General features: G+C 36.7%; 1 protein-coding gene across 1 annotated transcript in view; it reads left to right on the top strand.

Annotated features, from left to right (window-relative positions):
* Nucleotides 1-13,893, top strand: part of XPO4 (exportin 4) — a 122,950-nt gene extending 109,057 nt beyond the window's left edge. Inside the window, exons 19-23 of the mRNA XM_059378342.1 lie at nt 3,561-3,679; nt 5,143-5,274; nt 5,820-5,936; nt 6,465-6,557; nt 8,886-13,893. Of these exons, the coding sequence (XP_059234325.1) occupies nt 3,561-3,679; nt 5,143-5,274; nt 5,820-5,936; nt 6,465-6,557; nt 8,886-9,083 (659 nt within the window). The 3' untranslated portion in view covers nt 9,084-13,893. The remainder of the gene's footprint in view (nt 1-3,560; nt 3,680-5,142; nt 5,275-5,819; nt 5,937-6,464; nt 6,558-8,885) is intronic.
* Nucleotides 13,894-18,155: the final 4,262 nt, after the last annotated feature.

Genomic DNA, 18,155 nt, shown 5'->3' with positions numbered 1-18,155 from the left:
TCTGGAGCTGAAAGGCCATACTTGGAAGACTTAACTTAGGGTCTCACAGACAGCCTGACCTTGGGAAAGTCAATTAGCCTTCTTCATTTATTCTGCTAAAGTGGGTATGTGATAAATGCTTTTTGAAGTGTCTTCAAAAGCTGCAAAGTATCATGGTGCCTAGCATTGTTCCCCGCAACCAGAAGGTTAAGCAAGTTGTTATTACAGGGAAGAACTTCATTACTAATTGAAACATCACTTATTTACATAGTTTTCCTTCACTTGCCTCTTAACCCACTGCCAACCTTGCCCAAGGGATCTTGTTTTCTTAGAGAAAAATGAATCCTGTTTAGGGCCTTCTTTCATACTTTGTGCAGATATTCACAATTGTGGACACTTCTGATATCCTTGTAAGATTCTCTTTCTGAGTTGGGTGCTGTGACATTCCACTTTAACCCAGTACTTGAGATTCTTCCTTCTCTGTTTCCTTTATTAATTTATTTTCCTTATTCCCTGAACAATAGGTTTTTGTGATGTCTGCCCCTACCCTAAGCACTACCAGTTTTACAGTCCAGAGGGTTTACTCTCCTTCACAGTTAATAAGGCGTATCTAGGAAAGAAGCACTATCCTGCACTTCCCCTCAGTGAATTCTTTCTATACCAAAGCCTCAGCTGCCCGTCTGTGTCTAGGCCCAGCCTCTCACCAAGTGTCATTCCTATGTTTTCTGATTTGTTCAGGTTGACGCTTCTCCATCCAAGAGTTCTTAACCTTTTCTAGAGCACATGTTCCTTTAAAATCTGAAGTAGTTATTGAGCCTTTCCCTTAAAAAGTGTATGTTACATCAGCCTCAGAGCTTTACCGAAGGTTAATAGTTGGTTGTGAACTCTTAGGAACTAAGCTATAGACTTTCCAGGGCTATAAAGCCCTAGGTCAAGAACCCTGTGCTCTGAGGAGTCTGACTCAAAGTTAAGAGCTTGTATTGAAAGGGTGGAGAGGGAAAAGGCATCCCAGTTACCAGTTTGAGGTGCAGTCTGCCATTCTAAGAACATATTATATAGATGAATGGCAGATTTTCACAATAAAAAGTCAAAAAGATGAAAAGAAACAGCATTAGCCGATAAAATAGGTGACAAAAAGGAAAGTGATAATTTAAGTAATTATTTTAAAAATAAATATAATTGAGATAAAATAGAAAATACATTAAATATTATGAAATACAACTTATATTGTAGGTTGGAGATTAAAAGCATAAGTGGAAATGGGCTTCTGCTCTATATTCTTTAATCCTTAGGAAAGCTTGTGGCTGGAGAGCTGTGTCCCACCAAGCACAAAGCAGGATGTTTTATATAGTCCTGAGAGCCCTATCTTTTAGGAGCAAGCCCTGGGAGTTGGGTAGGAGTTTGAGGATCAGCTTCCCAGGGCTCCAGAGCAGGTACAGGTTTCCTGCTAGATGCAGTTGAGGTTCACCAGTGCCTGGCTTCAGAACATGCCATTTTTCCAACTGGAAAGGAGACTCCTAGGGAAGAAGGTCACAGGCTGGAAAAAGTCATTTTTAAGTAGAAATGCCTTTTTTTTTAAAAAACCTGACTTTACCCTTTTTTTTTTTTAATTAAAGATTTTATTTATTTATTCGACAGAGAGAGATCACAAGTAGGCAGAGAGGCAGGCAGAGAGAGAGGAGGAAGCAGGCTCCCCGCTGAGCAGAGAGCCCAATGCGGGACTCGATCCCAGGACCCTGGGATCATGACCTGAGCCGAAGGCAGCGGCTTAACCCACTGAGCCACCCAGGCGCCCGACTTTACCTTTTTTTTGTTTGTTATAAAGTAATTTGCTCTTAGTAGAAAATTTTGAAGTTCAGAGATAGAAAAATCATCCATTCTTTGACATAATCTAGAGTCAAATATAAATGGCATTGTGGTCATTGCCCTTTTAGTTATTTTGTATAATTTTGTGATCATACTCTAAATAGAATTTTATATTCTGCCCTTTTTTGTCAATGTGTTGTTAGCCTTTTTCTTGTCATTAAGATTTTTCATGGCTGCATGGTGTTCCACATTTTGGAATTTAACCTGATTTCCCTAATACTGGACATTTGGAATATGTATGATTTTGCTCTTATAACTGGTAATGCAGCAACCGCTTCTGTGGACAAATCTCTTTCTGAATTTCTGATTATATCTTTAGTATATACAGTGCTCAATAGGCTTTTAATGAATTACTTTTGAAGGTAACTGTTATACTGTATCCTCACCAACATTTAAATGTATTAACATTTAAAAGTCTTTTTAAGGGGGCGCCTAGGTGGCCCAGTGGATTAAGCCACTGCCTTCAGCTCAGGTCATGATCTCAGGGTCCTGGGATCAAATCCTGCATCAGGCTCTTGGGACACCTGGGTGGCTCAGTTGGTTAAGCAGCCGCCTTCGGCTCAGGTCATGATCCCAGCATCCTGGGATCGAGTCCCACGTAGGGCTCCTTGCTCAGCAGGGAGCCTCCTTCTCCCTCTGCCTCTGCCTGCCATTCTGTCTGCCTGTGCTCGCTCTCCCCCCCCACTCTCTGATAAATAAATAAAATCTTAAAAAAAAAAAAAGTCTTTTTAATGAATCAGAAGTAGTATCTTTTAAAAATTTGCATTGTTTCATTAATGAGTAGAATGAACTGGGTTTTTTTTTTTTCTTAAACTTTGTAAAAAGATATTATTTGTTTGTTTGAGAGAGTGTGAGTCTCAGAGCACAAGCAGGGGAGAGGGGTGGAGGGAGAGGGAGAAGCAGACTCCACCCTGAGCAGGGAGCCCAGTGTGGGGCTCTATCCCACGACCCTGGGATCACGACCTGAGCCAAAGGTAGACACTTACAAGCTTGAGGTACCCAGGCACCCGAATGAACTATTTTTCACTGGGCTTCTGGTTTTGTTAGGTGTTTGTGGATTTTGCTCACTTACTTATTTAGGTCTTAGGAGGATTCTTAATTTATATGCGTTTTTTTTTTAAAGCTTTTATTTATTAATTTGACAGAGAGAAATCACAAGTAGATGGAGAGGCAACCAGGGAGAGAGAGAGATAGGGAAGCAGGCTCCCTGCTGAGCAGAGAGCCCGATGCGGGACTCGATCCCAGGACCCCGAGATCATGACCTGAGCCGAAGGCAGCGGCTTAACCCACTGAGCCACCCAGGCGCCCCTATATGCGTATTTTTAATAGATTAAGGATAATAACCCTTTTTCATATCAGTAGTTATTTTTGACTGCTTTTTTTTTCATGTAACATTTTAATTTCTTTGTTTTCCCCCATAGCTTTATAGCATAGAAAAATTTCATACAGCTAGGAGATAAAATAAGTATTACTGTGGAACTTGTTTAACTTACGGTATAGTGTGTCAGTGGAATAGGTTTTACTTTACTTTTATCATTGTAGAATAATAACATAAACACAGAATATCCTCATATCCTCATCATGTACTCAGAGATCTTAAAAAGTAAAATATAAAAGGATGACCCAGGGCAAAGTAGGATAGAATATATCTAATTCTATTGGCTTATTGATGTTGCAATTCTAAGACAGCTTTTTTTTCCCCGCTCCCCCCATAGATGAAGTGTTCAGAGGACATGAGCCAGGGCAAGCAGCAAACAGGTCTGTGTCTGCAGCTGATGTTGTTTTATATGGAGTGAACCTAATTCTGCCTCTGATGTCACAGGATCTTTTGAAGGTAATTGAAGACAGTGAATGTGAACATCCAAAGTGTGTATGTTTGGAGTTAAGATGTTTTAGACAAGAATACACCTGATTTCATGAAGGGGGTATAAGTACCTGTTTATCTGTTAAGTACACATGAAAACTAGAATTTTAAGTTCCTATTGTGTGTCATTCACACTCCTGTATGCAGCTCAATGTGCAGTTTATGTCCTCATTTAATCATGGCCCAGAGTCCTGCATTCACTGATGATTAGTGACAGAAAAAAGTGGTTCTTTTAGAAACTTAGTTCTAATGTTGGCAGTTCTGATTCCCTCATCATTAAATTGTCATTAGACAACTTAAGTTATATGTTTGGGTGTATTCACTGATACTTCTGAACATTATTCTCAGATGTGAGGGATTGAGCTGTAGAAGGCATTTTCTATCCACCCCATGTAGAAGTGGGATGGTAAAAAACCAAGAGTACCACAGTTTTTAAATTTGTGTACGTTCTGATAACCGCATGTCTTGGTTTCAGCAGTCAATATCAGTGGTGATGAGTCCGTCTTTTCTTCTTCCTTTAAGTACCACAGGGGAGGAGAGTCTCTTTTGTGAGTTGTCATAGACGGTAAAGATGAGAACAAAGATGTGGATGGGAAGGAAATGGGAAGTGTGTGCATGTGCGCATGTTTGGAGCTCACACAAGCTGGAGTGGGAGAGGAAAAGAGAAGTCAGTCATGGGAAGGAAGAAGATAGAGGTTGAGAAGTGGTTGAAAGTTGGGGTTTAAGAATAGGAGGTTCTGCCAGATTCCCACAGTGGGCTGGGACCACATACTTCTTTCCTTGAGAAATGTTTTTAGGAGAGGATTCTGAAGCCCTGTTAGCCAAGTATTCATGTAGCTACTAGTAGTAGGGGGATGTTTAGTAAGTTCTGTATATTGCTTTTCTTTTAGGATTTTTGGTTTGGTTTTGAGAGTTTTTTCTCATCAAATAGACCGTTAAACAATTAGATGTGTATTAAGTGTACATTGCCTGCTTTTTACTTCAGTTTTCCAGGACTGTCAGCCAACTTTTGGAAGTGTGAAGGAGTGAATATTCTATTCTATACATAATCTTAACAATTTGTATTTCTCTAACATGCTGGAATGCAAATAAACACATTTGCAAAAGGGTTTTAATCATAGGTCATTTAATAATTTGAAATTTGGCTGTTTTGTCTACTTTTCAAGGTAAAGAGGCTATCTGCAGTTGGCTGTAGCTTTTATTAACTGTCCAGAAGATAATTGTTCCTACTATGTATTACTTTTGTATACTAAAATATTCCCTTTATTATAATTTATTTTTACATTTAATTTGATCTTCATGTTTTCTATATCTTGAATATGTTTTCAAGACATCATTGTACTTTAAAGTTTGTCAGTTATTACTTTATTTACTGCATTAATGAATATAGAAATTAGATACTAGTAAGCATCTAAATAATATTTCTTTTTCAGTTTCCAACCCTTTGTAATCAGTACTACAAATTAATCACATTTATCTGTGAGATTTTTCCTGAAAAAATACCACAGCTTCCTGAAGATCTTTTTAAAAGTCTGATGTACTCTTTAGAACTAGGAATGACATCATATCCTTTAACTGAGCGTCATTATCATTTGTCACTTGGGGAAAAAGATCTTACCTTAAAGAAGTTTTTTAAATTGGTGTTTTTTAAAAAATTTCTTTTGTGTTTTAGTTTTATTTCTTTAGAAAGCAGTCATCTCTCTAACTATCTTAGTTCTGTGTTTCTTTTGTTAGTTTGCCTCACCTTGTTCTCCTTTCACAGATCCCACAGGTGTTTGGTGCCTGATCCCAAAGTCACTCTTTTCGTTAAGAGCCCCAGTTAGTAATGTCATATACTGTTGCTGAGTCTCTGATCTTAGCTACCGGATAGGAGAGAAAAGTAAGACTTTTTATCAGTTGTGTCCTCTTGATCAGAAACACTAGAAATCTATAGTCCAGCTCCCACTCAGAACCACTGGAAACCTTTTCTCACATAATGGTGTATAGACATACTGCACGCTAACCTACTCCCTTATCTGTATTCAGTCCTAGAATTTGCTAATAGCTATAACTTTTTAATCTTTAATTAAAGTCAAATATATCTAGTTTGTCCTTGACCTTCATGATCAGAATGAGTTCGGAGGTTTGCCAGCTTTGCCTGGAAGCTTTGACACCGTTAGCTGAACAGTGTGCTAAAGCACAAGAAACAGATTCACCTCTTTTTTTAGCAACACGGCACTTTCTTAAGGTAAGAGGTTTGGGTGGCCTGTCGTGAAAAAATCTGCTTTAATAATTAAGGTCTTAATTTAATAATTATGGTCTTAATAAAGATAGGATTTTGAGGCCTTTCATGTTACTTAAAGACTCTATAGACTTCCTATGCGACCTGCACCCCAGAGTGCATGTAAATCTTCATTCAAATGAGGAAATGCTTACATCATTCATAAAGCAGGAAATCATTACTTTTTGTTCACTGTGCTTTCTGGCTATAATTCCCTGAATACATTATTCTCTGCTATTATTGTGTATTTTTGAAAATCAGAGTGGTTAAAAGTAACAGGGAATTTGGTCACTTGATGATTTCGTTTATCACAGCAAGAGGTAACAGCCCCTTTATGGTTGGATTTTTAAAAAACTTTTCTTTAATTTTCAGATTTATTTAATAAATAAGAACAACTACCACCCCTCTTTTTTTTTTTTTGGAATGGGGAGGGGCTGGAAGACTGTATGATAATCATGTGTTTTTATTTAGATGTTTTATGTTGTATACTTTCAGCTGGTTTTTGATATGCTGGTTTTGCAAAAGCACAACACAGAGATGACCACTGCAGCCGGTGAAGCTTTCTACACATTGGTGTGCTTGCATCAGGTACTGGACATAAGTGTTTTCATGGGACTCTTTAGCAAGGAGATTATTCATACAGACAGTGGGCCTTTAATACTTGTAGTTCTTAGAGAATCTGTGACTCATTGCTTCCGTTCTATTTCGGTGAGGCTGTATTTATTTCCTTGTTACTTCTGACTTTCTGTGTTTATTTGACAGTCTGTTTGTCAGTTACTAAGGACTTCTTTTCCTTTCTCCACTGTTGTGAATCATCCTTTGCATTGATTGCTGCCCTTAAGCTTTTCCTTAAACAAGTGCTAGAAACCAGGAATCAGCCTGAACGAATAGTAGTGACATGGTTTTTGTTCTTGAGGAACTCATAGTACAAGGGAGACCAGAGGAGTAAGACCATGGACGCAGAGGAGTCTGCCTTAGGAAAGCATGGAAATCAGCAGTGTGTATTTTCTGTCACAGTATTCAAAGTGTATTACTTCATATTACACTATGGAAAAGAATATATTGTTTCATTTTATTTTGTTCAGCCTTTAAAGACTCTGAAGTACTCATTCACTGGGGGTTAATATAATGGAAGAAAAGTTACGCTAGCTCACCTATCCCTTCCCTATTTCAGTATTCCAGTATTCCAATATTTCAGTCCCTTCCCTAGTCCCTTCAGGTATATGAGAAAAACTATATTGGGTCATCAGCTGCCTTAGTTACCCAACACTCCTTTCCCCTTTTTTGGTCTCCCCACCCCCACCACCAAGCACATGTAAATGTCCCTCATGACTAAGTGATTTACTTTATTATTGTTATTACAAAAAGGCTTTGGCTTTTTTTTTTCTTTCCTTCCTTGTTTAGAGTCCATAGTATTTGCTGTGAGTGGCACTTGGAGTTTGATTTTATTTACCTAATAAAGATAGGATTTTGAGGCCTTTCATGTTACTTAAAGACTCCTTATAGACTTCCTATGCGACCTGCACCCCAAGCTAAAGTTATTCTGGGACTTCAGGTCTTGTTGTGTTCTGTAGGTACTACTTTCTGCAGATGGTGCCTACCTCAGGTCTGTGGCCTTTTGCTGTCATCTTACTTCCGTATTGCTTAGTAAGAGGATAGGTGTCTTTTCCCTGTAGATATAAGCCATTGCATTTCAGTTGCCTTTAAAAAAAAAATTTACACATTGTAGAAAGGAGAGCAGGGCTTTAGGTTTGGCTAATATAAAATCTTGCTGGGTCTGGCCCTAGAAGGACTATCATTTTGGGAAATGATTTGAGTTTATACTTACTCCTCTGTGAGAGGCCTGTTCCTTGGATAGAGCACTTCAGGTGGCCATCCTGGTTTCATGCTTGTAGGTCAAGGATGGCTACTGTGCCTTACTCTTCCTTTCCAAACGTAATTAACATTTCATTTCATCATTTGGTCTATTATGATATCCCAAGGAGCTAATGAAAAGTAGTGTCAGGTCTACTTTTTTCTTGAAAAGCTATTTTGTTTGAATGTCCCTTAACCCCACACCTACTCCTCTATATAAGGCTTTATATAGAGGGCATTAGAACCAGAATCTCTACACGTACACCCCCACCCCACTCCCATGTTCCTGTGTTTCTTATGCTCTTTCTCCCAGAGCCATTGGGTCCATTACTGGTTTGGAGCCACATTTGGTCAAAGTGTCCTGCTTCCACCTTGAGAAAGGACTGAAATACAGTCCTCCCACTATGCCACCTCCTTACAAACAACTCCTGTCTGCCTTTGTGTGACTCTGCTGTCCTCAGAACTGAGTCAACAGGATGTCTATAGAAACCTCTGGAAAACTGTTGAAAGTCAGGTTGCAGACTTAGGTTATATATAAAATCCAAAATAAATATGAAAAATGTGCTTGGAAAACAGAGAAGAGGAACACAGCAACGTTGGTAATTGCATGACTTCTGGAGCCAAGCAGCCTGGATTCTTGCTGTAAAAGCAGTGCAATCAAAAAAAAGGGGGGGGATGCAGTGCAGTCTTGGACATATTACTTCTATCACTGTATGTAAGAACTTCATCTATGGAACAGAAGTATAAACAGTACTTACCTCATAGGATTGTTATAAAAAGTGATTTATGAATGTAAATGACTGGAACAGTACTTGAAATATAAACTTTCAGTAAATGTTAACTGTTAAAAAGAGTTGTCATGATCATTTCACGATGTATTTAAATATGGAGTTATTATGTACATAAACTAATATAATGTTATATGACAGTTATACTTTAATATAAGAGAAAAGATCTGTTATACCCTGCTTTCAGAATTCCACAAGGCAGTACCTGATGTGATTTATTGTGTGACATTTGAAGAAGATAAATGTTCTTATGTGTACTTTATCTCTTCAATAGGCTGAATACTCTGAATTGGTTGAAACATTACTGTCAAGTCAACAAGACCCAGTTATTTACCAGAGATTAGCAGATGCCTTCAACAAACTCACTGCAAGCAGCACTCCTCCTACGCTGGATCGGAAGCAGAAGATGGCCTTCCTAAAGAGTTTAGAAGAATTTATGGCAAATGTTGGTGGTCTCCTTTGTGTAAAATAAACAACAAAACTTTATGCATAATTTAGATCTTTCTGCAAAGTGCACTGAATTGCTAAAAGCTGACTTGAGTCTTGTCCTGTTCTTCAGTTCCTTGGCCATTTTGGATTTCAGAGAGCCTGAAAGTTTGATATTTAATGCAGTGAAACAGGAGAGGTCACTTTGAATCAGCTTCTGCTGTTGGGTGTTAGCCACAATATGTCATATATGTCTTGTAGATTTTGAATGGTGATTTAGGATTTTCAATTCCATATATGTGCAAACAGATATGGCACCATGAAATGCATATTCAGTGCCTTTCCCCCCTTATCAAAACATTAGGTGGCTAGCCAAAGTTTAGAATTTTTGTTAAATTAAATATTAGATGGACATATGCTCCCTGTTATTTCTCAAAATGTTGTCCATAGATCACCTGCATCACTCAAGGAGCTGGTTGAAAAGGTAGTTCTTGGGTCCAACTGTAGATCCTCAGAGTCATAATTTCTGTATGTTGGGCCTTGGATTCTTCATCTTAATAAGCCCCTCCCCTTTGCCACCCCAAAAGTTTTGAATCAATGCAGAAGACATTGGAAACTCCTAAGAGGTTTTGTGCTTTCACACTTTTCCTCCCTTTGATGATAAGGTTTATAATTGAGCAGGAAGAAGACACACCGGGTGTTTGTTGGCTTCTTATAGCACACGCTCTCGCTCTTTCTTTTTTGTAACATCCCTGGTGTCGCAGGTTTTGTATAATGCAGGTCTCTAATCATACTCTGATGCCTGAACTTAAGGAGGAAAATACATGTATATTTTTGTTCCATAAAAAGAACTTTAGGAACTGTAGCCATTTCATTGCCTTAATTTTAAAAAGAAAATACAAAAAAGAGCAGATTTGTTTTAGTAAGAAATCAAGTCTTGATGCTTCAGAGTTGGTTTAGGGTGTTAGCTGCTATGAACCTGGTGCCCTTTTGATCGTGTATTTATGTGGGTTTATGAGTGAAATGAAAGGCTCATTCATTTGTAGTCTAACTTTTTGAGTATGTATCTCTTCAGCCATGTAGCCATGGCTAATAATCTACTCTGAATGGCTTGCTTAAGCAATAACTATTTTAAAGGATGTGAATTACTGATTCATACAGACTATTATACATTGGGGCATTAGGGGCAATAATTATGCTAGAGTGGACATTCTCCTCATTTCACAGGAGCCATGTAAATTTAATTTAAGAGATTAAAAAATTCCTATTTAGATCCTCTAGTTCGACTTTTCTAATCAGGACTTTTGTACTGCTGCCATGCTCCACTTAATTCTATGTGCCAGCTTAAATTATGGAAATGTAAGCTAATTTATAAACTGCAGCATATGAAACTCTGCCTACTTCAGTGTCAGAAATCCCACAGCACAGTGACAGAGGACTGTGGTGCAGGCGCACTCTGCAGCTGTGCTTCCAAGGGGTGGGCTTTCTCCTTCTGTGTTCTTGAACACGCTCAACTGTCCTTCGAATGTAGTGTTGATATCTGAATTGCATATAGTATATGCACCTTCACATGAGATGCTGTGCAAAACTTTGTATGACTCTGTGCTACTAACAATTATAGTTAACAAAACTGGAGCATCAAAATTACACCTACCCAGTGCATGTGATGTTAGACACGAGTGAATGAAAAGCCTGGGGCCGTAACTTTGTAAGGAACATTACTCTTAATCCGATCACTGTTAAATAACAACTGAGGTGGAACAAAAATATCTTAAAAGACAGGTAGGAAAAAACTAACATCACTCTTCATGAAATACACATACTGTATTTTTTAAAATACTTCAAACAAGTGCATTTAATTTCTTCTTCTTTTCTCCCCTTAACGTGAAGTCTGATGTGGCAGTGTTCTTGGTGTTATATGTTTCCCAGCTCCCTAATGCTTTCTCAGTAGTTATATCTGTGTGTTAAGTAATATAGTCCCTTTGCCAAAGGATGCTGAAATATGCAACTAACTGGGTGGGTCTGCTGGCCATGACAAAATTATAATCAAATTGTTAAGAGTAAAGATGAGTAGGAAAGAAATGACTTGTTAAATAAAAAGGCATCAGTATTTAATAACTTTTCTATAGACAGAAATGTATCTGCTGAATTGGCCCAGGTGTTATTACAATACTGCAGTTTCATTAGATCAGTTTCAGTTAAAGTGAGATTTACTTCATATTGGACCAAATGATACTTCAGTATCTCCAGAATGTTGTTTAGTGGCAAATGGGAAAAACAGCCCCCACCATTTTCTAGGTAATGGGGGAGCAACTTTAATTGTAATGGCTAAGACTTCTTTTCAGGGTGTTTGTGTATGTTTGCCTGGTTGAATATTTGCTTAGTTTGGGTCCTTTGTTTTACTTTGTCCAGTTTTGTCTTTGGCTGTGTTTCCTGGCTCTGGTTTTGAGGGTTTTTTGTTTTAATGCTCTTGGCCCAGTGGATATAACGAACATTGGCTTAATTCCAGTAAATTGGTTCATAGTATTAAACTAAGTTGTTAAAAAGTTTTAAAAACAAAAATATTACTTTTGCCCCCCTTTTAATATGTTAAAGGGACACTGTTGAAGATATGATTTTTAGAATTTTGTGTTTTACAAAATTTCTGTTCATATATAGTATCCTTTAACTTACAGTTTTCAGTTTATTCTTTATTTGACTTATTTCTGTTTTTATTTTCCTTTCCCATTTGTTTCCCAAACAGAGTCTCTACAGAGTCCCGCCGCACAATCACTAGGGACTTGGTCCTTTCACAATTTGTATCCATGTAACAGCACCTGTAGCTGTGTTCTTTGTAGCTCTGTTAAAAAGATTAGTTTGTCTTTACAGTCCTTCTGGATAGGTGGCTGCCTGGGTAGCTAAACTATTTGGCAGTATTTGACAGTGTCCTTCTCAACACATTTATCCCGGTCTTTCTGCCTTGCTGTCTCTTAATCTCTTGGAAGACAGGGGGAGCATGTTAACATCACTGCATTGAGTTTTTTTGTCTGGTATAAAGTATGACATGTTAAAAAAAAAAACAACTTTGCAATAGTTTTCAAATTTTAAGAATTTAGTCTTATTTCATTGTAAACCATGTATCTAATTACATTACATTGCTCTGTTCAGATATGATGGTTACACCTCTTTTTTTTTTTTTTTTTTTTTTTTTTTTTTTAGTTTTTACTTCACAACCAAGCATCTCTATTATTATAACTCCCCCCTCCCCCGGCCAGCAATATTTAACACTACCCTTACAGTCTTTGATTGAATTTTCTCTTTTACCAAGACATCAAGTCTTTGTCTTTCTGATGTCACCATATTTCCCATTTCGGTTAATACTTATATGAATCCCTCAAGTATTGAAGAGAACTAGCTTTCAGTTTCAAGGATTTCAGGCTTGAGTATCCTAGTATTCACTGTCAGTTGAACCCTTAAAAAACCCTTTTAAAACAGTTTTACTTGTTTCTGTTTGCCACTTCCATCATTAGGGGTGGTTGTCATTAGACCTTATAAGTTAGCTGTCTCTGACAGATAATTATCATTATTGGTTCCTGAATAAAATATTAACTGTTAAAGCAGAAGGAACCTCAGAACTTCTTAGTGTTTGTGGTTTTTTTTTTTTTTTAACAGAATAAGGAACTGACTTGATGTAAGTTTTTTAACATAATTTTCTATAAATTCTAATACAAAACAGCATAGCTGATTTGAGGATATAATAATGTTTTAAATTATTTTAAAATACAAGTGGGTATTCTCTGATTTGGTAAAACACTACATTTAAGAATTCTTCAGAAGTTGATTTTCTAAAATTAAAAAATGTCCAAATTAGGTATGTTGCTGAGCTCAAATTAATTTGAAGTACCCTGGTGAAAGCTGAACTTTAAATACTTAAATTTAGATGTGAGAAGTATGAAATATTCCTCATTGATGATAATGGGAACCCATAACATACTTAGCCAAAGAATATATTTGGTTCAGGTAAAGATACCTAATAATGGGCATCCATTCTTTTTTAAAGAAGATGGATGAAGTAATCTGTTTCTGGCCTGTAACTCTCTCTACTTTGGATAGACTGAAATATTCCACAACCGCTTCAGTGGTGCTTGGGAGGTGCAGCTGGCGCGTTAGACTTCTTAGACTCACATCAGAAACCATCTTCATCCACCTCACCCACTGGGGTTTGTACTTCACTTATTCCCAGGCCTTTCCAACAGTAGAGAGAATTTGTTGTTTCTTTTTCAACATATATTCTTAGGCCTCTTAGCTATTAAGAGCTGTCAGATTTGTACTAATAGCATATTTTCCTAACCTGAAATTAAAAATACTGCATCTGCACCATGTACCTGATGGGGATCTGACCTTAAATGTGTTCTGAGCCTAGGCTTCCTGGCGTGGTGTCTTTTTTACCACATAAGATTATGACAGATTGCAAATACTGGTATTATGATTTGGTTCTCTGTACAAAGAAAGAAGCTCCATGCAGTGAGTTTGTGGTTTAATGGTCACAAAATGTTAGCACTGCTACCATTCAGCACGTGTAAAATTTTTTAAATTTATAAATATTAAAATTTTAAACTTCACTAAGACTTTTCAGTTTTTTTAAGAAACCCAGGGATGAGTATACTGTTTAAATATTTACCTCTATTAACATTACTGAAGGTATAAAGTTGCATTTAATTTTTCAAAAGATGCTACAGTATGATTTTAGGAAATAAATCAAGGCTATGTATTGAGTCAGTTACAAGCTGAATATCAAATTGATAAAATTTTATTTGTATTTTTAAAATCCATAAATGGGAGTTAAATGTGTCTTTTCACTAAATATTTTTATTACATTTTTGTTTTGACCATGTGTGTTTTGTTCATGGGTATTTAGCTAGACTGTTTTATGAAGCTTATTGAAATGGTGCTAGTTCATTTACAATCATAGGATGTTTGACACTGGGAACATTACACAGTCATAAGATAATTTTGAAAAAAAAACACGAGACATATCTGTATAGACAAAAATTTGCATTACCTTTTGGGAAAACACCCCAACCCTAATAGAGTATTCAGAATTCAGAAAGAAAAAGTTTTGTTTATATTCTGTAATATTGAGCATATTTATTTTTTTATTTCACTTCACAGTCTTACAAACATTTCCAGAGTTATTAGTCAAATCACTGGATTTGGGCATATTTGTAGTAAATATTATTAGTATTATTAGTAGTTTGGGTCATTCTTTCTGGGCTTTCAGGGAAAGTGGAGAATTACCATCCTGTTCTGTGTTAGACTTAACAGACTTTCACCCTTTCTCCAGTCTTAAGTCTTGTAAACATGTGCGGTGGAAAGTTAATTTTTTTAAAGAAAAGCAAATGCTTGAAATATATTGATTTTAAACTTGATTTTTCTTTGAATATTCATTGATTTATTATGGTATTTCTTAGATTATGTTGAAATTTGATTCTTCTCCAAGGGTAGATAAAGAAAAAGCAGGTTGTTTAAGGGACAGAGTAGGAGTACATGTTGAATTTTTGTTTCACCCTCTTTCATTATTAAGGAGGGACGTTAGGCACAGACTAATCACCTGTCATTTGAAGAGAGCCATAGGTGATATTTAAGGTCCCATATATAAAAATTAGTTTTTTAAAAAAATCATCTTTAATGATTCTCTCTAAAAATATTCATTTGTGAATAATGCCTCTGGTGCATTAATTAGATTATGTTACATTTTTCTTTATGTTTTAAGCATAGCTTCCCAGATTGGGTCTTTTTTTTTTTTTTTTAAAGATTTTATTTATTTATTTAACAGAGAGAGATCACAAGCAGGCAGAGAGAGAGGAGGAAGCAGGCTCCCTGCTGAGCAGAGAGCCCGATGCGGGCCTCGATCCCAGGACCCTGAGATCATGACCTGAGCCGAAGGCAGCGGCTTAACCCACTGAGCCACCCAGGCGCCCCCCAGATTGGGTCTTGTGCATTCTTTGTAATCTCAAATGGCAGTTCAGTTTGACTTTCTTTTAAAGCTAAGTGAAAGCAAAAACATGTTCAGTGAAACCAACGAGAAAATCTTTGGCTCAGAAATTCCATACAGTACTAATAGCGTTATGTCTCACCTCCTATTGACTTCTTTCCGGGTAAATTAGTTTTAATGACTAGCATGACTATGAACAGAGGTAAGTCACTGATGATTCCTGGAGTCGAATGAAAAAACTGAAGTGAAGCACACTTAAATAGGGATGTGCTAAATATTCTTTCCACAGTAGTCAGTGGTTTTAAGTTTTGATGGTTTTCATGTCTGTTTACTTTGCCAGGTGAATCTTCAAATATTCCTATTAGTAAGCCTAAGATCTTAGGCTGCAATACTCATTTGTACATCTGCTTATAACTGCATTGCCCTGGATGGTCCTTTCTGAGGACTCACCTGGTAAAGCCTTTTGAACTGATACAGTACAGGGGAGAGGCAGAGAGACTTAGATTCAATTCCTAACTAAGCTATTTAGGGTTTATGTTAATTTCCATGGGCCTATCACTTATATCATAGGACTATACGTGTTGTTAATTCTTCCCAATGGAAAAATTTTAAACATGGTAATGGATATAATAGTAGATGCTCAGCAGATTCCATTATATTTAAAGATTATTTCCAAGAACACATTTTGATCAATAAATGTGACCTAATACAAAGTCTAATACCTGATTGTCATTAATTACTTTCAAATACTGTGATACCTACACATCAATAAAATGTGACCTTCTAGCCCTAGCCAAACCACCATGTTGATACTGGGATAGAGTTCACCATAGTATTTACTGTTTCTTCTTTTCTATATGATAAAATCGATTAATTTAAGTCGGTGGTTTCATTTCTGTTGAATATTCAGCTTCTGTTCCTACAACAATAACAATCCTAAAGTGATTCCTAAAGTAAGTTTTACGAATCACTAATTCTTTATGACTTAGTGTTATCAAATAAATTGGAGAAATAAACCAAGTGGGTTTTTTTTTTTTTTTTTGGTTGGTTTTTTGTTTTACTATGTGAAGCTAAAGCTTTACTACACTAATGCACATTGGAAACTAGAAGATCTTAAAGAGATTTTCTTCAGCTTATTTAATGGTTTCTTCTCAAAGCATCTTATGGGACTAGAATTCTAGTGAACATCCTTTGCAACATGGTTAGGTTGAATAATCTGGTTATACAGTACTTGAATGGAAGAAAAAGACTGCGTTCTTGTAATTATGGGTAATTACTAGTTATTTTTTAGAAAGGGAAAAACGAAGCTAAAGTTTATCTTACAAAACATTTTCAAAGTAATCTTCATTCCTTTTATGTACCATTTCCGAAGAATAGCAAGATGAACAAAAATAGTTTCTGAATACACAAAGGAGTAATTCCTGGATTGAAACTGATTTGAAAGCATCTTTAAGTTTAGTTTAACTTGACAGATAATCTTCACTTTACTTCAATAATAAATTGCCTTTGATGTTTTACATTTCTTTTTTTTTTTTTTAATTTCATTTATTTATTTGACAGAGTGAGAGAGAACACAAGCAGGCAGAGCAGCAGGCAGAGGGAGAGGGAGAAACAGGCACCTTGCCAAGCAAGGAGCCCGACATGGGGTTTGATCCTAGGACCCTGGGATCATGACCTGAGCCGAAGGCAGTTGCCTAACCAACTGAGCCACCCAGGCACCCAGATGTTTTACATTTCTTAATGATTTTCAAAAACCATTAAATTACAATGCAAACATTTCACCAGGAAAATTCTGATCTTCATGTAGTAGAGATGTGCTGTCTGGGCAGTCAGCACTCTTGGTGAAGGTATAATTACATGAACTTCCTGACATATAGGTCACTTTATTTATAAAAATAACACGTACCTGTACACATCACATGAAGCTACCTTGTGTCTCGCAATTGAAACTTTGAAAGCTTAGAAAGATGTTTCTTTTCCTTTTTTTAAAAGATTTTATTTATGACAGATAGCAAGAGAGAGAACACAAGCACAGGGGAGCTGGAGAGGAAGAAGCCGGCTCCCACTGAGCAGAGAGCTTGATATGGCATTGGATCCCAGAACGCTGGGATCATGACCTGAGTCGAGGTCACTTAATGACTGAGCCACTCAGGAGCCCCTAAAAAGATGTTTCAAACCAAAAGTGATTTGCTTTAGCATAAATTTTCTGATAATTTACAAGCCAAGGCAGTCTCATATGTATGGACACTACCTCTAAAAATGTACTGCCATAAAAGTCGGTTATTGTTTCCTGGTTAATGTTACTGATTTCTTTTAGTTTTATATATTTTCTTTACAGCCTCTTTGTTAAGTTACAACTGATTTTGAAATATTTAGTAGATTTGTCTTAAGTTCGAAGCATTCAAAGTAAATAAAGCATGTTACAGACCTGCAAATAGTACTTAAAATTATGGTACTCAACAAAGTTGTAAACCTCTTTTATGAACTACTGAATGTCATCATTTGGCAGCTGAGCAATTTATTTATATCCTCATCCAAAAAAAAAAAAGGACTTAAAGCTATTTGGAAAATACATAACTTAGCAAGATCATAAAATTGATAAAGGAAGGTAGGAACATAACATTGATTGCCTTGGGGAATGGAAAATTATCTCCCTTGAGTTTCGGTGACAGTGAAGCTGGAAGGGAACCTCTTACACTATGTGTTATGTGGTAGGTACTGTATGCTAGATGTCTTACACATTGAAGGCACTCAACTCTGAAGGCTCTGAAGGACTGACAGGTCAGCTGACCAAAAAGTATCTGTTATTTTCATGGATAATGTTGTTGCCTCATAATTACATTGTTTGCCCAATTAGTAGCGGGTCTTATTTCAGCATGTCATCGTTCACCAATCAGATCTTGCGCTCATTTATATCTCTTGCATTCTATAGTTAACCCCCAAATGAAAAATGCCTCTAAATCTGTCAATATTACAAAGCCTCAATTTAATGTCTTAGTGCCTCTATTTTAAAATTTTTTTTTTAATTTCTGTATTAAGACTGGGTAAACTAGACAGGTTTGAATTTAATGTTTGTAAAACGGACATCTAGCTTCAAGGGCAAAATAAGCTACCTGGAATACGTTTAATTTGAAGGGAATCTAA

Source organism: Mustela nigripes, chromosome 15, assembly GCF_022355385.1.
Source record: "Mustela nigripes isolate SB6536 chromosome 15, MUSNIG.SB6536, whole genome shotgun sequence".
NCBI classification, from domain to species: Eukaryota; Metazoa; Chordata; class Mammalia; order Carnivora; family Mustelidae; genus Mustela; species Mustela nigripes.
Note: the sequence above shows the minus strand (reverse complement) of the source record. Positions and strands in the feature narration are given on the sequence as shown.